A 23,621-nucleotide genomic window follows, 5' to 3' on the forward strand; every position below is an offset into this window, starting at 1 on the left:
CCTAGTCTCTGTTTTATTCTAAATTGCTGCAATACTTGTTTTACAGTTTTTTGAATGAATGCTGATCCATTATCTGAACTTATTTCTGATGGTATTCCAAATCTAGGGATTACTTCTCTCGTTATAAATGTAATAACTGTTCCTGCCCCCTCATCTGCTGATGGTATTGCTTCTTCCCATCTGCTAAATCTATCTATTACCACAAGCATATACCTTTTGCCTTGTACTCGCTTTATCATGTCCACATAATCCATCACCAGGTACTTGAATGGTCCTTCTGGTACCGGTATGTGGCTATTGGTGTCACTGTTCCTTTCCTAACATTGTTTTTGGCACAAACCTCACATGTGGACAGAAAATCGTCTATCATTGCATGTAAGTATGGAGACCAATATCCCTGCTGTTTAATTTTCCTTATCACTTTCCCTCTCACGCAATGGTCAAAACCATTCGCATCTTGAATGAGAATGTTTAAAAGTGAGGTTGGTGCAATGATCTGTCCTTTATGTGAGCGCCAAATATCTTGTGTGTCTTTTGTGGCTCCTCTTTGGTGCCACATGGAGTGTTCATAAGGCCCTGCTTGTTGTTGTATTCAAATAATATCATCCAACTGAGGTTGTGGTTCTATAAGAACTACTGGAGCTAATATTGCTATCTGACATCCTGATGCTTTTTAGCCTCCAAATCTTCTTTGTTGTTACCCTTAATGACATAGTCATTTCCTTTTTTATGAGCCTGACATTTGATGACTGCTAATTGTTTTGGTAGCATCATAGCAGAAATTAATTGACCTATCTGTTCAGCATGTTGAATGGGAGTTCCACCACTCTTTTTGAAGCCTCTCTGCTTCCACACTGCTCCAAACAGATGACATACACCATGAGCATAAGCCGAATCAGTGAACATATTTGCTGTTTGTCCCTTTGCTAATTGACATGCAGTCATGAGAGCTTTTAATTCTGCTAACTGAGCAGAGCAAGGCTGTATACACTGTTGGGATATTACAGGCACAAATAGTCCATGTCTTTCTTTACAACTGAATATCTTTTATGATTTCCCAAATAATCTCTAAAACTAGAACCATCCACAAAGTAAGTGACTTCTGCCTCAGAGATTGGCGTAGATTCAAGATCTGGCTGTAGCCTAGTGAATGCCAATGAATTAGCTACACAATCATGTGGCTCACCTTCATAAACCAAAGGAATCAATTCAGCTGGATTAACTGTATTACATCGCTTAATGGTAACATCTGAATACGTAAGTAATGATGAATATGCTAGAATGCGGGCTTGAGTCAGAACAAATTTTCCTTGTTCTAGTAACGCCACAATTTTGTGATGTATATAAATGGTTATTGGGTATCCCATGGTTAATGTAGATGCTTTCTCATATGTGTAATATACTGCTGCAAGGCCTTGTTAGTAACATGGTGGGTAACATTGTGCTACGTTGTCCAGCTTAGTGCTATAGTAAGCTATGGGTTGTTTTTTCATACCACTGCAGGTCTCTTGCATCAGTACAGCTGATGCATAACCATCACCTCTGTTTGCCACATGCAGGTGAAACGGTATAGTGTAGTCGGGATTACAGAGGGCAGGTGCCCTTTGTAGTTCTTTCTTTATAGACTCAAATGCTAGCAATGCATCTGTATTCCATCTTAGTGGAGTATTTACATTTTGCAGTCCTGCTTGTTTCATAATTTCTCTCAGTGGAGCTGTTTTTACTGCATATTCCTCTATCCAATCAGAACTGAAGCCAGTCATTCCTAGGAAAGTCATCATCTGTCCAACTGTTTGTGGCAATGGTGTTTTACTTATGCCTTCTAATTGATTTTGCGCTATAGATTTAGTGCCATGTGAGATCAATCGTCCTAAATATTCAGCCTGTGGCTGGCAATACTGTAGTTTTGTTTTGGATGCCTTGTGACCTCCTTGAGCTAATTTAGTAAGTACTTTAATAGAATCTCTATGGCATTGTTCCAGTGATGTGGAGCAAATCATCAAATCATCTACATACTGCAGCAGAGTACTGTCCATCATTAGGTCTTCTAAATCAGCCTTGAGAACCTGATTGAATATATGTGGCGAGTGTTTAAATCCCTGCGGCATTCTGGTATAAGTATACTGTTTACCAGCATATGTGAATGCAAACAAGTGTCTACTTTCCTCTGCCACCAGAACACTGAAAAAGGCGGAGCATAAATCAATCACAGTAAAGTATTTGGCATCAGGAGGGACATTTGTCAGCAGCGTGTGCGGGTTTGGAACATCAGCTGGCCAATTCTATACTATATCATTGATTGCTTGTAGGTCATGAACGAGGCGCCATTTAGATTTGTTTGCTTTGATCACAGGCAAAATTGGAGTATTACAGTAACTGTTTGTTTCCATTAATACTCCTGCTTTCACTAGACCTTCAATAGTGTCTTTTATGCCTGTTTCAGCCTCAGGCCGCAATGGGTACTGTGAGTTTCTTGGCAGGTTTGTACCTGGCTTAAGTTGTATTCTTATTGGGCTGGCTGAATTTACCAGTCCTACATCTGTGTCATGCTGAGACCATAACTCAGTAGGTACCTGACGCTCCACTTCTTTAAACAGTTCAGCATCAATAGTCTCTACCAATTTGTGTGTTGTTATCATCTGCGTTTGTATTTTTTTTATTAATGACTACTTCCTGAGGAGTACCCCTCAATACAGTCCCCCCAAAAAAGTTATGTAATTTTTGTCAGCAGAATGAAAAATCTATGTATTTACTGTTGGTTCCCATTGGCACTGTTTAGCCTTTTTCATCATTGGCCCTAAATCTTTTGCTTTCCAATTTTTCCCTACATATAAGGATACATGTGGAGCAAAATCTGTTACATTAAACCAATTTTTTTACAAATTCACTCTCAGTTATATTCAAAGCTACTCCTTATTTACCTATTATGATGTATTGCAAGGTCATTTCAATTTTTTGTCCTTCAGTTTCTTCCTGCCATTTCTTTTCTATTTTTGCATCTCTCTCAGGATCATATATATCATTGTACAGTGAAATTCTGATTTTGGCAACTGTGCTTCAGGAATCTATGCTTCAATAAACATTCCCCATTTATTAATTGTCTGTATCACATCATTTTCTATCTGTCCTATCCAGTACACATTTGCTCTTGGCTCAGAAATCATCATTTGAGTCCTTATTCCCTGTAAGTCTATATACACTCCCTCTGGAGAACACCAAATTTGAAGCCCCAATTTACATAATGCATCTCTCCCTAACAAATTAACAGGAGTCTGATTTGATACCAGGATAGGTATGGTTGCACTTTTGTTTTTAGTTTGTAGACACACTGGAGCGGTCATAGGAATTAGTTGCATTTGTCCCGAGAATCCTAATTTCTTTGCAAATTTTCCAGACAAGGGGAGATGTGAGGCATAATTTGAATTTACACACGTATAAAGCACTCCTGTGTTACTAGTATGGGTGTGGTTTTTCCTTCTATTTTAACCTGCAGCATAGGTTCTTGATCAGCATTGGTTGTTCAAATTGGAAGCTGACTCTCCCCTGTAGGATTCTCTGGGCATCCCTAATATCCTTGATTTGGACCTCCCCAAGGGTTTACTGGGCCTTGAGATGGACCTCGAAAGGGCTGTTGCCAACTCCCACCCCCCCCACGCCCAAGTGGCTGTTTCCATGGATTTTTGGGGCAATCGCTGTTGTTTTGACCAGGCTGTTCACATCACTAGCACACTCCAGGAGGAAAATAATTAGGCCTGCCTCTTCCTCTCTGTCCCCCTTGTGATGGTTTTCTTTTCCATCCCAATGTCCCTGGCTGTTGAGCATAGACATTGACGATGGGTGCAGGGATCTGGTGTGTATTTGTAGGGATTGCTGTAGGTGGATTTAACTGGATAGTTGGTGATGGAGCATTTACAGGAGCCATTACTGTCATTTGCTCTGATTCTTCTTTCTTTACTGTAGCTTGAATCTTTTTCTTATGCTTATTTGTTAGTTCTTCAAGTTGTAACTGAGTCAGTTTTCTCTGTTGCTCTTTCTCTTGGTTCTTGAGCTTCTGTTCATTTTTTCTGTATTGCCCCACTGCATGAGTCACATTGTCGCAAAACTCTTTGTGTGTTTTGGAGGTTAAGCCGACCACATCCTCCAGCTTGCTCTTGACAGCTTGTGGCATGGCATCTATCACAGCATTTCTAAACAATGTAGCCATTAATGGGTCTCCTTCTGGATTCCCTTCAGTTTCTTGCTTTCATCTTTTCAGTTGTCTCTGGACATATGTGATTGGGATTTCTGTTTCCCCCAGCTGTTCCCCCTTTAATGCCTTAGGGTCCACTCTGGTTGGATACTTATCACGCATTGCCTGCCACACTGCTGGACGGTATGCATCAAAAACAGTTCCATCTATGTAATAAGAGTCCACAGCTCTGTCCAGATCAGATTCTTGAAGGATTTCTTCTATCTTTGCTCCTCCTACAATTTTTGCCAGGAGTGCTTTAATGTTCCTCACAGCTAAAAGTCTGCCCATTGTTTGTTCTTCAAACACTCTAATCCACTTCCCAGCCCCCTCGTGGATATCAGGGAGGCGAGAAACCAGCCCCTCAAGGTCCTGTGTAGCCCAAGGCACATACTGTCCCTGCGTACCTTTAATTAAAATGGGGAGTTGCTATGCCAGTGGTCTAAGCCTTCCTCTTTCTTTTCCTGTGCCCACTTTCCTCCATCAAATGATGACTCCTCTTCACTTTCTCTCTCCCTACTGTCCAATAGTCTACTTCTGTTTCTCATCAACTTATCTGTGTCTTGTATTAATTTTTCTGTTTCTCTAAATTTCCTATTTATTTGTGCTTCTATTACTTGCGCTTCTGCTTCAATCTCCTCTTGTTCTCTTCTCACTTGCCTTAACGGTTCTTCTTCACATACTTTTTCTTTTTCATATTGTACTTTTATTTTCTCTAACACTGTCCGTGCCTGTTCATAACAATCTAAAGGCAAGTTTCTCACACTTTTTCTATCCTGTTTCTTCTTCGGTCTCACCCCTGTTTGTTTTTCTTTTTCCAACTCCACATGACCCTCCATCTGCATTTCTCCTAAAACTTCTACAGTTCCCTTGGAACTGACCTTCTGAGGGCACATATGGAGGTGGTTTAACAAGGACCTCTCCTTTTTTATTTATCTCTTTTTCTGCATCCTTCAGTATTTTTCTTGCCTGTCTTATATTTTTCAGAGAATTTTCTCCTTCTTTTTGAACAGTGCTAGCACTTCTCTCTCTTTTTCCCTTTTTGTTTCTCTCTTTTTATTTTTTTTGCTCTTATCTTTAGTTTTATATATTTTTTTATCAACGTTTCCATTTCCTCACACAACGCTACATCAAATGCCGCTTCCTTTGGCCATTTTGTCATCATATCTTTGGTTCTCTTTTGCCATTTGCTTGAAAGCTTATCTAAGTTCTTTACACAATGGATATTTTAATCCTAATATGTCCACAGGAGTGGTGGCCATGGTTTTTCTTATAATACAACAAACCCTATCTTTAGGAAAAATGTATCAATGTATACATTTTTGTAACAATTTTTATTTGTTCAAATAATATGATTTTCCAAAAGAAATTCAATTATTTTCATTTATTAAAATTTTTTCCTTATTTTCTTCTATAACATGCACTTTAATTGTATTTATTATTATACCACATACATGTACACATTTTCCTATATGTTGTCAATTTACTTTTAGGATCACTCTGTATCCAAATAGTGCCAAACAACAGCTGCTTTTTCTCAGATAAGATGAGTCTTTATTTCTTTCACTGTTATTTCTACTTGGCATACAAAGAATTAAAAATGATTTTATCCCCTTCATTTAGATAAATCATTACATTTAGAGGATGAACGTATATCTTACTATTTTAATTTATTTCCTACTACAATAATCTGCAAATCCAATATCTTGAAACTATTTTTCTAATTTCTTTCAGCTTCACTTCACAACATTCATACAAGTCCCTTCATTATTTTGTGGGGCTCAAATTCTCATACATACCTATTTTCATACATACTTGTCCCCTTTTTTGGGCTCACACACTCATCCTTTGCCCCTATTATTATTTAGGGTTCATTCTCTCATCCACTCCTCTCAAGTGTGATAATAACTGTGCCCCTCTGTTTAGTCACACTCATGTAATGGTCCAGGAGGCACCCACTGTCCACAAGATACAGAGTTTATTTTCTCATACAGCCACTGTCACAGATATACTCACACAGACACAGACACCGACACAGACAATTACATATACACTTTTTACAAACACAAGGCCTTTGTGAACACAGAGCTCTCAAAAAATACAATAAAATTCTAAAACACAACTATTCTACCACCTCTCTTAGGTGACCTACCAAACAGCCCTTCTCGCCGATTCACTTCCTCGACACGACGAAAAGCGTATTTAGTACGATTTTTGCCTACCCGTTTTGACCTCTGTGATTCACTTCCTCAACACAACAGAGTGGTACACTTTTCCTATTCTACACTCCCTGTCAGTTCTGCTCTCACTGATACACTTCCTCAACACAGTGAAAAGCAATGCCCTGCAGATTTAAATTTTTGCCTACCCGGCTTTAAACTTTCTCTGCTTTCATTTACTGCTATCCGTCAAAGCCCTCTTAACAGTAAAAACAGATCATTGCATGCAATTATTTCTTCTGGAATCAAAACCCTTTTATTCTTTGTGCTTTTTAAATTTGGAGAAGCTTTTTGAGTGTCCTTACCACCACAAATTAATTATAAGCAAAAATGCTTACCTTTTAGGTGGCCACCTATTTGTTTTGCCTGTCTAGCCAGCCCGCCGTGGAAAACCCTCTTGTGCTCCTTTCCTGTCCCATCTGGGTCTGCCTCCGTGAAGAATTGCTCTCAAGTCTTAGGGTTTTGGTGCCAGAAGTTAGACTTTATTATCAGAGATACAAAAGCCGAGTCATCTGCAGAGGACTCACGCAACTGGGTTACTTCCCGCTTATATATGATCTAACAAGGTGTGGCTAATACATGTCACTGTTATCTATCATTTTGTTCTGTGACTCCAGTCCGTTTTTTTTAAGGAATGGACAGGAAACATCTGTTTGAGGGGCCTCACCATATATGTTCTCCAGTGTCAAAACAGAAAACTCAGTTTACCATATGTGAGCACAGCTACATAGACACAAACAGTAAGATATATGCTTGACCAGAAGAAATAATTGTAGAATAAAATGGCTATATTTACATTAATTATACTTGATTAATTTATATTCAACTTGGTAAAAAATATTCCACAGCAGTGCCAGTGAAACAATTTCAGAGGCTCCTGGGGCATATGGCATCCTCGGCGGTGGTTCTCCCTCTCGGGTTGATGAATATAAGACTGCTTCAGCACTGGCTACAGACTCTAGTCCCGAGGTGGGCATGTTGCCATGGCACCCGGTGTGTGACCATCATGCCACAGTACCGTCAGACTTTCAGCTCTTGGTCGGACCTGGCGTTTCTACGGGCAGGTGTTTCCCTAGAGCAGGTCTCAAGGCGCGTCATGGTCACGACGGGCGCCTCGAACTCAGGCTGGGGCGCCATGTGCAACGGGCAGGCAATGTCGGGGCTCTGGATGGGGCCCCGACTCCAATGGCACATAAACTGCTTAGAGTTGCTGGCAGTATCACTGGCCCTGAGGAGGCTCCGGCTGTTGATTCAGGGCAAGCATGTGTTGGTCCGTACTGACAACATGGCGACCGTAGCATACATAAACCGCCTAGGCTTTGTACGCTCACGTCGCATGTTGTAACATGCCTGCCGCCTCCTCCTTTGGAGTCAGCAGACCTTGAAGTCTCTGCGAGCCACTCACCTTCTGGGCGCCCTCAACCGTGCAGTGTCCAGTTTGCGCCCTGCACATCTATCTGGAGTGCACGCAGAGCTTTAGACGCTTGGAGCAGCTCTTTGTCTGTTTTGGAGGACAGCAGAAGGGGAAAGATGTCTCCAAGCAGAGGTTGGCCCATTGGATTGTGGATGCCATTTCTCTCGCATACCAGTCTCAGGACTTGCCATGCCCCTTGGGGGTCCGGGCGCACTCCACTAGAGGTGTTGCGTCCTCCTGGGCACTGGCAAGGGGGGCCTTTCTAGAAGACATATGCAGAGCTGCGGGTTGGGCTATGCCCAATACCTTTGCGAGGTTTTATAACCTACGCATAGACCTGGTTTTGACATGAGTGTTGAACAGCAGGTAGACCGGGCGGCCGGTTGGGTGTATCGCTTGCATTGCGCCTTTCCCCTTTTTCAATGGTGATAATGTGCACTTTTTGTCCACAACAGTTCCCCGTACCGGTGAACTCCGGATGCCTCTTTAATTCTTTAGCACTGTCAGGTGATGAACTCGGTGGAGGAGTAACACCACCAGGCCCAGTACTCGTGGTATTCCCCTTTTCAGGTGAGCCCATGTGCTTGGGCTCAGTGCTCCATACATGGTGATTCCCCTTTGTAATCCCGTATGATGAGTTTCCACTGTTCGGTTTCCCCCTTTGGTGAATCCTGTGTTTCCCCTCATCAGAGCTTTCTCTGTCTCGGCCACTGTGCTACGTACCCTCTCTGTAGATAGGGTCCTCCTGTGGTATCATTCCATATGTGTACTTCCCTGTTGGTAAGTCCATGTAAGGTATGCTCCACATGTTAACCTCCCTCCGGCAGGATGTGGTCTCCGTAGTGCTCTCCTTCCTGGAGAGGGAAGAGCACTTCCCAGCGCTATTCTAGAAAGTGCTCGGCGGGAGATTGCTTAACAGCAAATTAAGAAAGGCACTGCCGGTATCCTACTTGGGTAAGTGCCTTCTCCCCCCTTAACGGGACTAGGGAGACGCCTTACCTAACTCGCTGGAAGGTCATGACATGGTTGAGCGCTGGCTGCAAGGCACGCAGCAGCTTGCCCGTGTCCACTCTTCCATGCCTCATGACATGGTTCAGCGCCTGTGGCATTTCCTCAAATCAAATCAAATCAAATCACTTTATTGTCACACAGCCATATACACAAGTGCAATGGTGTGTGAAATTCTTGGGTGCAGTTCCAATCAACATAGCAGTCGTGACAGTGATGAGACATATACCAATTTACAATAACATCAAATTAACACAACACAATTTAAACATCTGTTATACACATAATTACACTCAACAATATACAAATAATAACATACACTGTACAGTATACAATACGCTGTTTTTTTTTTTTGTTTTTTTTGTTTTTTACTATATAGATACACATTATTCAATAAAAATTAAAAATTAAAATATATATAAAAAAAAATAAAAAAAAGTATATATATATATATATATATATATATATATATATATATATATATATATATATATATAGAATGTACAGTATTGTACTGTATTGACATTCAGGCTGTCGGTTGATAGTCAGTTGTTAAGAGAGACATAATATAATAATAATAATATAATTTATGACAGTCCGGTGTGATATATAAGAGTAAGGGTAATAAAGTGCAGTGCTGATGTATATTGATCATGAGAGATCAAGAGTTCAGAAGTCTGATTGCTTGGGGGAAGAAGCTATCATGGAGTCGGCTGGTGCGGGTCCTGATGCTGCGATACCGCCTACCTGATGGTAGCAGTGAGAACAGCCCATGGCTCGGGTGGCTGGAGTCTCTGATGATCCTCCGAGCTTTTTTCACATACCGCCTTGTATATATTTCCTGGAGGGAGGGAAGCTCACCTCCGATGATGTGTTTGGCAGTTCGCACCACCCTTTGCAGTGCTTTGCGGTTGTGGGCGGTGCTATTGCCGTACCAGGCGGAGATACAGCCAGTCAGGATGCTCTCCACAGTGCAGGTGTAGAACCGTGTGAGGATGTGGCGGTTCATTCCAAACTTCCTCAGCTGTCTCAGGAAGAAGAGGCGCTGATGAGCCTTCTTCACAACGACTTCAGTGTGGACGGACCATGTGAGTTCCTCAGTGATGTGGACACCCAGGAACCTGAAGCTGCTGACTCTCTCCACTGGTGCTCCATTGATGGTGATGGGACTGTGTTCTCTGTCTTTTCTTCTGAAGTCCACCACAAGCTCCTTTGTCTTACTGACGTTGAGGGAGAGGTTGTGCTCCTGACACCAGTGTGTCAGAGTGTGCACCTCCTCTCTGTAGGCTGTTTCATCATTGTCAGTGATCAGACCTACCACCGTCGTGTCATCAGCAAACTTAATGATGGCATTGGAGCTATGTGTTGCCACACAGTCATGTGTGTACAAGGAATACAGTAGTGGGCTGAGAACACAGCCCTGTGGGGCTCCAGTGTTGAGGATCAGTGATGAGGAGATGTTGCTGCCTATTCTAACCACCTGGCGTCTGCTTGACAGGAAGTCCAGGATCCAGCTGCACAGCGAGCTGTTTAAGCCCAGAGCCCGGAGTTTCTCATCTAGCTTGGAGGGCACTATGGTGTTGAATGCTGAGCTGTAGTCTACAAACAACATTCTCACATAAGTGTTCTTTTTTTCCAGGTGGGAGAGAGCAGTGTGTATTGTAGATGCAACGGCATCATCAGTGGAGCGGTTGTTGCGGTAAGCAAACTGCAGCGGGTCAAGATTGAGTGGCAAGACAGAGCAGATGTAATCTCTGATTAGTCTCTCAAAACATTTGCTGATGATGGGGGTCAGAGCAACAGGACGCCAGTCATTTAAACAAGTTATTTTTGATTGTTTTGGAACAGGCACAATGGTGGATGTTTTAAAGCCTATAGGAACTACTAGTGCCACTACATCGACACAACGTCGAGTGAGTGACAGACAGGGAACGTCTTGTTTTCTGATGTAACCTCTGTTCCCTGATGGCTGCTGACATGGCCTGGACTCTCTATCGGCTCTTCAGCATAAATCTGAATGAGTGATGCACGCCATCTCCTTTTATACCCGTATGTCCGGGGTGGAGAGTGGCATGCAAATTCCACTCACCAATTTTCATTGGCCTTTTCTATTATAAGCAAAGGTGATTGGGGCTCTCAAGATCGAACCCCTAGTGTCACTACATCGACACGTCTCATTCCCTCCATCAGGGGACAGAGGTTACATCAATAACCAAGATGTTTTCTATACTTTTGAGGCATAAGTAATTAGTTAATAACACTTACTACCCAGGAACAAAAGTTGTGTTACATAGTGTAATGTAATGTTGGGAGGAAGTCAAGAGAGCCGGATCTAAATGCAGCTAGTTTAATGAAAAATAAATTAAATACTAAACAGGGTAAACACTGGAACAAGGCAAGACTCAGAACTAGGAAGCAAAACAAACATTTACAAACAAGACAGCAACTGGTATATGAACTGGAGAAAAACACACAACAATTGACAAAGACTGAGCAGACATCAGGGCATTATATACACAAGGATAAACAAGGTAATGGAAAACAGGTGAGAACAATTGGGAACAGCTGGCAAAGATAAGGGCAGTGAATTATGGGAAATGTAGTCCGGGGAAAACAGAAGACAGAGGCTAAACACAAGGCAAAACAACAGTGAATCATGAAAGATAAACATTCACTTTATTAAGTAATATCGATAAATGAGTTCGTTTCCACATTACATGATATTAGAGCTTGTTTAAAAAACGCCTACTGAAACAGGTGTATAAAACATTATAATCTCTTTTGATAATCGTACACCTGAACCACAAATGCTAGCGCTGCAGATTGTTTATCAGTTGGATTGCTAGGAGACATCTCTAATGAGAGTCAAACCCTGCTAAGCTAACGGGAGCATTGCAGTTCTGAATATCGGGGAATGGAATGCATTTATGGTCAGAGATATCAAGTAGGAATATCCCACATCCAACTTGAGTGGAACGCGGCATAACCGTGTACCCTGACGAAATGAAATTTATTGCAAGCAACATTTAAATTGCAAATATTATTAGATCGATTTTTCCAGATATTATAGACCTCCTAGGTAGATTCATATGAAAAATTATAATTTTTGACGTTCACTTCACAAAACAGTCATGCTGCAGTTAAAATTAGGCTTGCTTATTTAGACAGCCTAAATAGACAAAAGAACTGAGGTGAATTCTCCAAGAAGCTTGGAACATCCTATCTGTCAGCAACCAAGAAACACTGTGTCCAGGTGTACCTAGAAGAATTGTGGTCACACCAAATATTGATTTAGCTTTTTTATGTTTATTGGACTTTGTATGAAGTTAATTGATAAATGAAAAACATTTATGGCATTATTTTTGAAGATAGAGTACTGTATATGTTACACCTTGTGTAAATATTTTTCAAAAGGACTTTCATTTGTTTAGAAGCAGTAACATGTCCACATGTCATTTGTGTAAGTACATAATATATTTAAGTACGGCAAGAATAATTCAAATACTTACACAAGGTGTCAGGAAGGGCAGATGTATGATAGTAACATGTCAATCTCATTGCTGACAATAACACCAGCTGGATGAATGTCTTCAACTGTATAGTGACAGGAAGTCATCTGCCAGACATCCAAGTAGACCACAGCAATGTCTCTAAACATCTCCCTCATCACAGTGTTCAACTGCATTCTGTACCAATCATTTGCATATTCATCCTGCAACAGAGCACAATCCTGTCAAGAAACATACAAAAAGAGCTAGCGGAACAGAACCCAGCATCTTAAAGACCCCATGAATAAATTTAAAGACCCCATGAAATCAAAAGTAGTTTTAGTTCATATCTATTAGCTTTGAAGCAATTCATATGATAGAGTACTCCTCAAAGTTGACAAAATTAACTTTTAACACATTAAGGGGAGAAGACAGAAGAAGAGGGACACTTTGCATCATTGAGAGGACAGGTATCTGTATTTACCCTTACACATTTAAAATCTTCCTCTTCAGGAAAACTGACTATAAATAGTAATGACTCATCTTTCCGGTGCTCATCATTAGGCTGGGTACTGATACAGATTTCCCTGTTCAATTCAATTCCGATTCACAAGCTCTCGATTCGATTTGTTTTAATTCGATTTTCAGTTATAATGTCTATTTTGCTTACAAATGAAAGAAATTGTCAGCTAATTCTGTAAATTATACAGGTAATCTTCTAACTTGTTACATTATGAACATATAAATGTTACAACTTTTATTTTAATTCCATACATTCCTAAATGTATTCCTCAATCAAATATGATGTCTTGTAATTGCATATATTACATTGCATGTATATTTTTGTCACATGTATTTTGTTTTTGTTTACATGCATAGTTTGTACTATTTACAAGTATTTACATTAATAATTAAAACAAGAGAATGTGACATAAATTGGAGGCCGGTTGCTACCATCTGGTGAACAAAATATACAATGGTGGCCAAAAATATTGGCACCCTTGGTAATTATGAGCAAAGAAGGCTGTGAAAAAAAAATCTGCATTGTTTATCCTTCTGATCTTTCATTAAATAAATTCACAAAAATCTAACCTACACAGCCACAACATTAAAACTACCTGCCTAATATTGTGGAGATCCCCCTCGTGCCGCCAAAACAGCGCCAACCCGCATCTCAGAATTGTACAGATTGGTTATCTGAGTTACCGTAGACTTTGTCAGTTTGAACAAGTCTGGCCATTCTCTGTTGACCTCTCTCATCAACAAGGCATTTCTGTCAACAGAACTGCCACTCACTGGATGTTTTTTTGTTTTTGGCACCATTCGGAGTAAATTCTAGAGACTGTTGTGTGTAAAAATCCCAGGAGATCAGCAGTTACAGAAATACTCTAACCAGCCCACCTGGCACCAACAATCATCCATGTGATTATCTAATCAGTCAATCATGTGGCAGCAGTGCAGTGCATAAAATCATGCAGCTACGGGTCAGGAGCTTCAGTTAATGTTCACATCAACCATCAGAATGGTGAAAAAATGTGATCTCAGTGATTTGGACCGTGGCATTATTGTTGGTGTCAGATGGGTTGGTTTGAGTATTTCTGTACCTGCTGATCTCCTGGGATTTTCACACACAACAGTCACTAGTATTACTCAGAATGGTGCCAAAAACAAAAAACATCCAGTGATTGGCAGTTCTGTAAACGGAAATGCCTTGTTGATGAGAGAACCAAACTAGTTCGACAAAGTCTACGGTAACTCAGATTACCGCTATGTACAATTGTCAGAAGAGGAAATATCTCATTATTAAATAAATATTTTTCTCCAAAACACTTTGGCCACAATTATTGGCACTCCTAGAAATTCTTATGAATGAAATATATCTGAAGTATATTACCATTCATATTTTAAATTTTTAGAGCACCTGGCTGACTAGGAACATAAATTGTTCAGCTATGATTTCCTGTTTCACAGGGGTATAAATACGAGGTAACACACAGGCCAAATTCCCTTAATCATCAATCACAGTGGGTTAGACTAAAGAATATAGTTCTGATGTGCAGCTAGAGGTTGTTGAGCTTCACAAAATAGGAAAATAGCCAAAGCATTGAAAATGACCATTTCCACCATCAGAGCAATAATTAACAAGTTCCAATCAACTGGAGATCTTAAGAATCGGCCTGGAAAAAGACGTGAGTCTATATTGTCTCCACGCACACTGAGGAGGATGGTTCAAGTGGCCAAAGAATCTCCAAGGATCACAGCTGGAGAATTGCAGAAATTAGTTGGGTCTTGGGGTCAGAAAGTCTATAAAATATATATCAGACATCACCTACATCACTACAAGTTCCTTTATTTTTTTTTTTTTTTTTTTTTTTTAAAGTTGTTTGGGATGGTTTCAAGAAAAAAAGCCTCTGCTCTCATCCAACAACAAACTCAAGTGTTTTCAGTTTGCCAGACACTACTGGAACTTCAAATGCGACCAGGTTCTATTGACAGATAAAACAAAAATAGAGCTTTTTGGCAGCAAACACCAGAGATGGGTGTAACAAGGTTTAAAATGGGCAAGGAGGAGGCAGGAACTGGCTGAACAGTCAAAATAATGTTTAATGAAAACTTAAAAGATACAAACATAAACACACATGGCAGCTGCGTGTGGCTCTCTCTCTACCGAACTGCCGCATCCGGTTGCATTTATCCCTCTCCTCGGCTGATTAGCCCGATTGGGGGCCAGGCATGCGTAGTCATGGCTCGGCCCCGCCCTCCTCCTCATTACACTACTCCCTTCTTTGCCTCAGGCCGGGGAACCCCCGGCATGGCATACATCCTGCCCTCCCTCCTTCTGGCTGCACCTGCCGGCAGGCTTTTCCCTGCCTCTCTAGAGCTGGGGAGAGGGACAAGGGGAGGGGAAAAAAAGAGGAGAGGGAAAGGGCAAGGCAGAGCGACAGTGAGAGAGAGAGAGAGAGAGAGAGAGAGAGGTGAGAGAGAAAAAAAAAATTGCTTGCCGGTTCCCAGACACGCCGTCGCCTGGTCCTCGACCACTCCTTCACCCTCTGTCAGATGACAGCCACTCCTCTTCGGGCAGACTGGAGCGAGTCCTTCGACCCCTGGTGGATGGAACGCCCCTCCGCATTCTGGTGGCTGGTAGCGAGCCCCTCTGCCCCTGGCAGCGGCTCCACCGCTCCAGGCAGACGGCAGCGAGCCCCTTCTCCCCTCGCAGATGGCGGCTGTACCTCCGCGTCCAGGCGGCTGGCAGTGACTCCTCTGTCCCCTGGCGGACGGCCGCGGCTGCTCATTTGGGCGGACAGCAGTGGCGAGGACTCCATGACAGCGCATCCCTCCTCCTTCCCGGGCATCGGCACCAATGTAACAAGGTTTAAAATGGGCAAGGAGGTGGCGGGAACTGGCTGAACAGTCAAAATAATGTTTAATGAATACTTAAAAGACACAAACATAAACACACACACGGCAGCTGCATGCGGCTCTCTCTCTCCTGAACTGCCGCATCCAGCTGCATTTATCCCTCTCCTCAGCTGATTAGCCTGATTGGGGGCCAGGTGTGCGTAGTCACGGCCTAGCCCCGCCCTCCTCCTCGTCACAATGTGTTTGGCACACACAGAGATAAAGAAGTACTCAATGCCCACGGTTAAATGTGGTGCTGGATCTTTAATGTTGTGAGGCTGTTTTTCTTCCAGAGGTCCTGGACATCTTGTTCAGATATATGGCATGACAGACTCTATCAAATACCAACAGATAAAAAATAAAAACCTGGCTGCCTCTGCCAGAAAGCTTACAATGGGCCCTGGTTGGATCTTCCAGCAGGACAATGATCCAAAACAAACATCAAAATCAACACAAAAATGGTTCACTGACCACAAAATCAAGGTTCTGCCATGGCCATCCCAGTACCCTGACCTGAACCTCATAGAAAATGTGTGGGGTGAACTGAAAAGGAGAGTCCACCAACATGCACCTCTGAATTTGAAGGATCTGTTGAGATTCTGTATGGAGGAATGGTTTCAGATCCTTTGCCATGTGTTCTCCAATCTCATTAGGCATTATAAGAGAAGACTCAAAGCTGTTATCTTGGCAAAGGGAGGTTGCAAAAAGTATTGAATAAAAGGTTGCCAATAATTATGGCCAATGCATTTTGGAGAAAAATATTTATTAACTACTTAGATATTTCCCCTGTTTCAATTGTTTTACTTCACTTAAAGGTTAGACTTTTGTGATTTTTTTGAATGAAAGATCCAAAGGATAAATGCAGATTTGTTTTCACAGCGTTCTTTGCTCATATTTACCAAGGGTGCCAATATTTTTGGCCACAACTGTAAATAACATGACTTGAAAACCATGTCATGCCAGTAACAGCCAGTAGATGGCTGTAGCCATCCACTGTGTTGTCTGATGGCTTGTTGTAACCTAATTTTATATTTTCACAAGATATGCATTTGGATATACAGGTGCATCTCAATAAATTAGAATGTCGTGGAAAAGTTCATTTATTTCAGTAATTCAACTCAAATTGTGAAACTCGTGTATTAAATAAATTCAGTGCACACAGACTGAAGTAGTTTAAGTCTTTGGTTCTTTTAATTGTGATGATTTTGGCTCACATTTAACAAAAACCCACCAATTCACTATCTCAAAAAATTAGAATATGGTGACATGCCAATCAGCTAATCAACTCAAAACACCTGCAAAGGTTTCCTGAGCCTTCAAAATGGTCTCTCAGTTTGGTTAACTAGGCTACACAATCATGGGGAAGACTGCTGATCTGACAGTTGTCCAGAAGACAATCATTGACACCCTTCACAAGGAGGGTAAGCCACAAACATTCATTGCCAAAGAAGCTGGCTGTTCACAGAGTGCTGTATCCATGCATGTTAACAGAAAGTTGAGTGGAAGGAAAAAGTGTGGAAGAAAAAGATGCACAACCAACCGAGAGAACCACAGCCTTACGATTGTCAAGCAAAATCAATTCAAGAATTTGGGTGAACTTCACAAGGAATGGACTGAGGCTGGGGTCAAGGCATCAAGAGCCACCACACACAGACACTACAGTTGTCGTATTCCTCTTGTTAAGCCACTCCTGAACCACAGACAACGTCAGAGGCGTCTTACCTGGGCTAAGGAGAAGAAGAACTGGACTGTTGCCCAGTGGTCCAAAGTCCTCTTTTCAGATGAGAGCAAGTTTTGTATTTCATTTGGAAACCAAGGTCCTAGAGTCTGGAGGAAGGGTGGAGAAGCTCATAGCCCAAGTTGCTTGAAGTCCAGTGTTAAGTTTCCACAGTCTGTGATGATTTGAGGTACAATGTCATCTGCTGGTGTTGGTCCATTGTGTTTTTTGAAAACCAAAGTCACTGCACCCATTTACCAAGAAATTTTGGAGCACTTCATGCTTCCTTCTGCTGACCAGCTTTTTAAAGATGCTGATTTCATTTTCCAGCAGGATTTGGCACCTGCCCACACTGCCAAAAGCACCAAAAGTTGGTTAAATGACCATGGTGTTGGTGTGCTTGACTGGCCAGCAAACTCACCAGACCTGAACCCCATAGAGAATCTATGGGGTATTGTCAAGAGGAAAATGAGAAACAAGAGACCAAAAAATGCAGATGAGCTGAAGGCCACTGTCAAAGAAACCTGGGCTTCCATACCACCTCAGCAGTGCCACAAACTGATCACCTCCATGCCACGCTGAATTGAGGCAGTAATTAAAGCAAAAAGGAGCCCCTACCAAGTATTGAGTACATATACAGTAAATGAACATACTTTCCAGAAGGCCAACAATTCACTAAAAATGTTTTTTTTATTGGTCTTATGATGTATTCTAATTTGTTGAGATAGTGAATTGGTGGGTTTTTGTTAAATGTGAGCCAAAATCATCACAATTAAAAGAACCAAAGACTTAAACTACTTCAGTCTGTGTGCATTGAATTTATTTAATACACGAGTTTCACAATTTGAGTTGAATTACTGAAATAAATGAACTTTTCCACGACATTCTAATTTATTGAGATGCACCTGTATATATTTAGACATAATCAAACTATCATTTGTCAAAGTTTAGCATTTTAAAATTGATTTGAAGTGTCAGTTTTTGCAGTTTATATCATTATGCTTGTCATCAAACCTGACCATAGTGTTACAAAGAAAAATGTATTTCAAACATTAAAATGTAATAACTCAAAGTAAATGCACAATAATGTCAAGAAAATGAACATCAAGAAACAGAAATTAACTGTAAAATTCTGAAAATTCAATTAGAGTATAAAACAGAAAAATGAGGAAACATTTGGCAAACGTGTGGGTGTGTGTGTGAGTCAGATTGCTGTCATCAGCTGGAAAACAACAGATGACTTGCAATGCCAACAATGACCAAAAGATGGCTGTAGAGCTCCACTTATTGATGCCCTGGTTCTGTGTGTGTGTGTGTGTGTGTGTGTTCTGCATTGTGAGCATGTTATCGTCTCAACCCTTCATTTCAGAGAGTTTATGTTTAGCATTGTGGCTGATTTATTGGTTTTATTTGACAAATGTAAAAAAAAAAAAGAATTGTGTTAAAGTCTCACCAGTTCATTCTTGTGTATGTGTGTGTGTGTGTTTTGCACTGAGGATGTTTTAGAGTCTCATCTATATTTTCATCCGTGCTATGTGTGATTAGTGTCTTTTTATGTTGTTGTTTTTGATCAAATGTAAAAAACAGAAAGGGTATTAAAAGATACATTATTCAATGACAAATGGATTGTGTGGATCGTCTTTGGACTCACATTACACAGAACAAGTCAAACTTAACTTTTATTCTCAACATGCGGTAAAAGGATCTAGATGCTAAACTTATTCACCTCTATACCACGCAATCACTGCTAAGCGAAATCTGAAAATTTACCAGCCAGTGGCTAATCACAGATATTATTTGGTGGTATTTGCGAGTAATTTACTTACATTATTACCCAGCCCTAATCATTATGCCATTTCATGAGGGCTTTAAAGTAGTTAAAGTACTGTCAAGCTACCATTTTCAAAAACGAGCTACCTATACAAGCTAACAAAAAGTTAGCAGGCATATAGTGATGCACAGAATTCCTGGTCAGTTCTAAATAAGAAGAAAAGAATTAACTGAGTGGATAAAATCTCAGTGTACCTTTGTTAAGCCAGTGTTGCCAGACTTGATTATGACAGTAGTCGTGGGTGCACGTTTCAGTAGCGCAATGACAGCTTGGCGAATTGCGGCCATTTTATGGACATAGAATGTTATCGGGTGAAAAACCAGGTGGGCAAAGATTGTGAAGACAACAACTGTATGATGGCCACCTGTTATATAATCAATTTCATTGCTGATATAATGCAGATCAGCAGCTGGCATTTTACGAAATCGCAGAGGAAGACCATGTGACCTCCAGTGAACAATGATATTATTTTTCAACTCCACAGCCTAAGGCTCCTTCAGGCCTAAATAAAATAAGTTACAATCAAATTAAGATATATGTTTAAATAATTTGTGGAACATTTCAGCATAATATCCCTTACAAAAATGTAATGTTCATTACAAAACTAGTGCAAATTTGCCACTGATTATTTTAATTTAATTTTTAATTTTTCTTTATTTATCACACATTTGCACATATACAGTGAAATTCTTCTTTTTCACATATCCCAGCTAGGCTGGGGTCAGAGTGCAGGGTCAGCCATGATATGGCACCCCTGGAGCAGATAGGGTTAAGGGCCTTGCTCAAGGGCCCAACAGTGGCATCTTGGCGGTGCTGGGGCTTGAACCCCCGACCTTCTGATCAGTAACCCAGAGCCTTAACCGCTGAGCTACCACTGCCCTACTTTTTCACATTTCACATTTTCACATGCAAATGAGCTTTGCGGCAAATTTTCCATTGTTGCCAAAAGTTTGCTGCAGGTTCGAGAGGGGTCTGTCTGCATCCTTCAAGACTACAACAAGACATGCACACTACAAGTTAAGCCCTCCCCCAAATCACCAGCAAAATCCTGCAAGAACCCCTCGCTGCAGACTGTAGCACTATGACGTAGTGGATTTAATCCTCTGCGTAATTGATTTTAGTAACATAGTGGATGTTTTAATGAGCATGCGTATTCACATTTCAATGTTTTGTGTCATTACTGTATCGTACTTAACAGTCATTAATATATATTTATATATTCATATAATATACACACATACACCCACACACACACACACACACACACACACACACACACACACACACACACAGATAGGGCCTATATATGTTTATATTAAGGCTGCAAAATTAATAAAATAAAATCTAAATCACCATATGATGCTGTGCAATTATGAAACTGCAAATGGCTATAATTTAATTAAATTAATAAATAGCATGATCCCGCTGCTCGCTTCAAAGTGTATGCACACTGCTCTGTGCTGTATTGTGTAAAAGCATTAATACAGTGTTTTCTGAGCGGTTCTGTGCTCCACAACTCCATCACTTGCTCAGAGTAACAGATGTGCTCCCAGTTTGGTTCCGTTTGCTTACGTGCGCTGAGCTCAAGATTCACTTTAATCTCACTTTTGCGTACTTCCAAACATGTCTGTCTGCTAAATGTTAATATTCAAATACAAACAATATACCCCATGGCATGGGTATTTATGTATAGCTGAAAAGATGCTAAAATGAGAAGCACTTTATAGTGAGTAGTATGAATACCTTGCTAATTTATATAGTTTCTGTATGTTGGTGAACAGGAAAAACTATGTAAAGTAAATCTGTCATTGTAATTCTTTAATACCAAGTAATATTCTACTCAGTGTAACGTATAAAATCCAAAACATCCACTACGTCACCAAAATTCACTACGCAGAGGATTAAATCATGTCACCATATCATCGCGCTACAGTCTGCAACGTGGACCCTCTCAAATCCTGAAGTCTTGGAACAGTTGGATGCCACATTCATACAATGTTTGTTGTGTTTATTTGGAGTCTTGCAGCAACCATAAACACCTACACCTATCCATAACTCTAAACCTAACCATAACCACAAAGATTTAAAAAAAGAAACTTTTGTAAAATCATTAAATATACAGCAAATTAAAAGTTCTGTTGAATTCAATCATACAGCCATATATAGGTGGTGACAGTGAAAATAAATGTAATGACAAAGGAGAGAAGAAGCTAGATGTATGCTAAGCTAAAAGGCTAACCAAATAGCTTGTAAGCTAACTGGAGAAAACAGAACAGATAAAGGTTTATCTTACCATTTATATCTTTTTTATTATTGAACAAGCAGAAGTTGTACAAACACCTTCAGTAATAGAGTAAAGAGCACTTCCACAAAATTTCACATTAAACAAATAAGTTCAGTTTACCATTTATATCTTTTGTTTAATAATATGATATGTGACAAATAATTTAAAACTTAATCATCCAGTGATCGATATAAAAGTTCTTGTAGCTAACAGAATCGCTTGACGAGCCAAGGGGGGTGTTGTGTGTTGTGGGCGTGTTGTGAATGCGAGTAATTTGTAGTCTTGGGGAACGCAGACAGATACAATTGGCAGGTTCACCACTACCGTTGCGGCAAACTTCTGGCAAACATTTGCGGTGAATCACAAGCTCATTGGCATGTAAATTATAATGAGTGGCAAATTTGTGGCTAGTTTGCCAGAACTCTAAATCTTTTTAGTGCAGTTCATGCACTTGAGTCCACTTGAGTTCAAAAGTAGCATTCACACCACTCAAACAATCCGAACTTTGATGGCAAAAGAACACGGGTGTTCACCAAAAGTGCTAGCGTGAAAGAAACCTTAAGTACTATTTGACGGTAATTCTTTGACATCTGTAAAATAAAATTTATGTGGTCAGAAAACAATAATTTACAGTGTAGGAGCGAGTTCTGTCATCCTGCGAACCCAGAAATTTGCTTCTCACGTGGTCAGTCACAGGTTATATATTTTTTTTTTCATGATTTCATTTGTGGTTGTTCTATATGGTAAGAGCAAGAGGAAAATTCCCCAGTCCACAAATTTTGTCCTGTGTATTTGTATGGAAATATTTTTGGAATTACGCTAAAGTCTATATAGAGTGAACACAGATCACTTTACTTTCAAAGCATGTATGAGGGAACTGTGCTGCAAAGTATTCATTTCAAATACTATACAAGCCAAAATTCTTGCGAAGCGCCCTGAAAATAATCAAGAAATTATAGGGACATTACTGTTTAAGACAATGCAAGTAACACAAATCTGTCAATAGAGATATATTTCTTATATTTTATCAGACATAATGAAGGACATGATTTGTAATTATTTGTCAGTTTTAAAAATGTGGAAAATAGCAGAAAAAATGAACGTTGGGGCCTGGGTAGTTCAGCGAGTAAAAACGCTGACTACCACCCCTGGAGTCGTGAGTTCGAATCCAGGGAGTGCTGAGTGACTCCAGCCAGGTCTCCTAAGCAACCAAATTGGCTTGGTTGCTAGGGAAGGTAGAGTCACATGGGGTAACCTCCTCGTGGTTGCCATAATGGTGAGTGGTGAGTTGTGTGTGGATGCCGCAGAGAACAGCGTGAAGCCTTGAGACATGCTATGTCTCCGTGGTAACGCGCTCAACAAGCCACATGATAAGATGCGTGGACTGACTCTCTCAGACACGGAGGCAACTGAGATTTGTCCTCTGCCACCCGGATTGAGGTGCGCACTTAGTGCGCATTGGGTATTGGGCATTCCAAATTGGGGAGAAAAGGGGACAGAAAAAAAAAGAAAGTTAACGTAACCTCTGAGTCATTTTCAATAGGTAAACATTGACCTGGCTGCTTCTCTAAACAAATTGTAAATGTGGTGGGATATTCGGATGACAATAAAATCACTGGCTAGCCCCTGTAAATGCTGGAATTACAATGTAAACAATTACCGTCCAAATAGGGCTATATATATTGTTTTGTGTCTGTTTGAATTAGCACTGTGTGCCATTGTTTTTTACTTAAGCTTATCTACATGTGCAATCTATACTGGGTGATGTAGGAGTAAATTGCTAATCATATTCGATGTATTGCCATGAGTATACGCACTTGTGACAAGCAATGTCTGCAAACAGTAACTGTTGTCAAAGTTTTTTGACCAATCGCTGTCGTAATTGACTGCAAATCTAAAATGTTCCTAGACAAGAGACTTAAGTGACGCAAGGAGCTTCTCTATCCGCGGATTCTCTTCTTGCCATTTTCAACTACACACTGACACGTACAAAACTGATTTAACATACTAACAGTTAATTGGTCAGCTACTCT

At 40.6% G+C, this 23,621-nt stretch overlaps 1 protein-coding gene across 5 annotated transcripts in view; it reads right to left on the reverse strand.

Annotated features, from left to right (window-relative positions):
• Nucleotides 1–12,453: 12,453 nt before the first annotated feature.
• The window catches only part of LOC127432035 (NXPE family member 4-like), a 66,399-nt gene continuing 55,231 nt past the window's right edge, over nucleotides 12,454–23,621 (reverse strand). For all 5 annotated transcript variants that reach the window (XM_051682802.1, XM_051682804.1, XM_051682799.1 and 2 more), the window contains one exon: nucleotides 12,454–12,581. In XM_051682802.1, coding sequence (XP_051538762.1) covers nucleotides 12,577–12,581 — 5 coding nt within the window. In that variant the 3' untranslated portion in view covers nucleotides 12,454–12,576. The remainder of the gene's footprint in view (nucleotides 12,582–23,621) is intronic.

Source organism: Myxocyprinus asiaticus, chromosome 41 (assembly GCF_019703515.2).
Source record: "Myxocyprinus asiaticus isolate MX2 ecotype Aquarium Trade chromosome 41, UBuf_Myxa_2, whole genome shotgun sequence".
NCBI lineage: Eukaryota > Metazoa > Chordata > Actinopteri > Cypriniformes > Catostomidae > Myxocyprinus > Myxocyprinus asiaticus.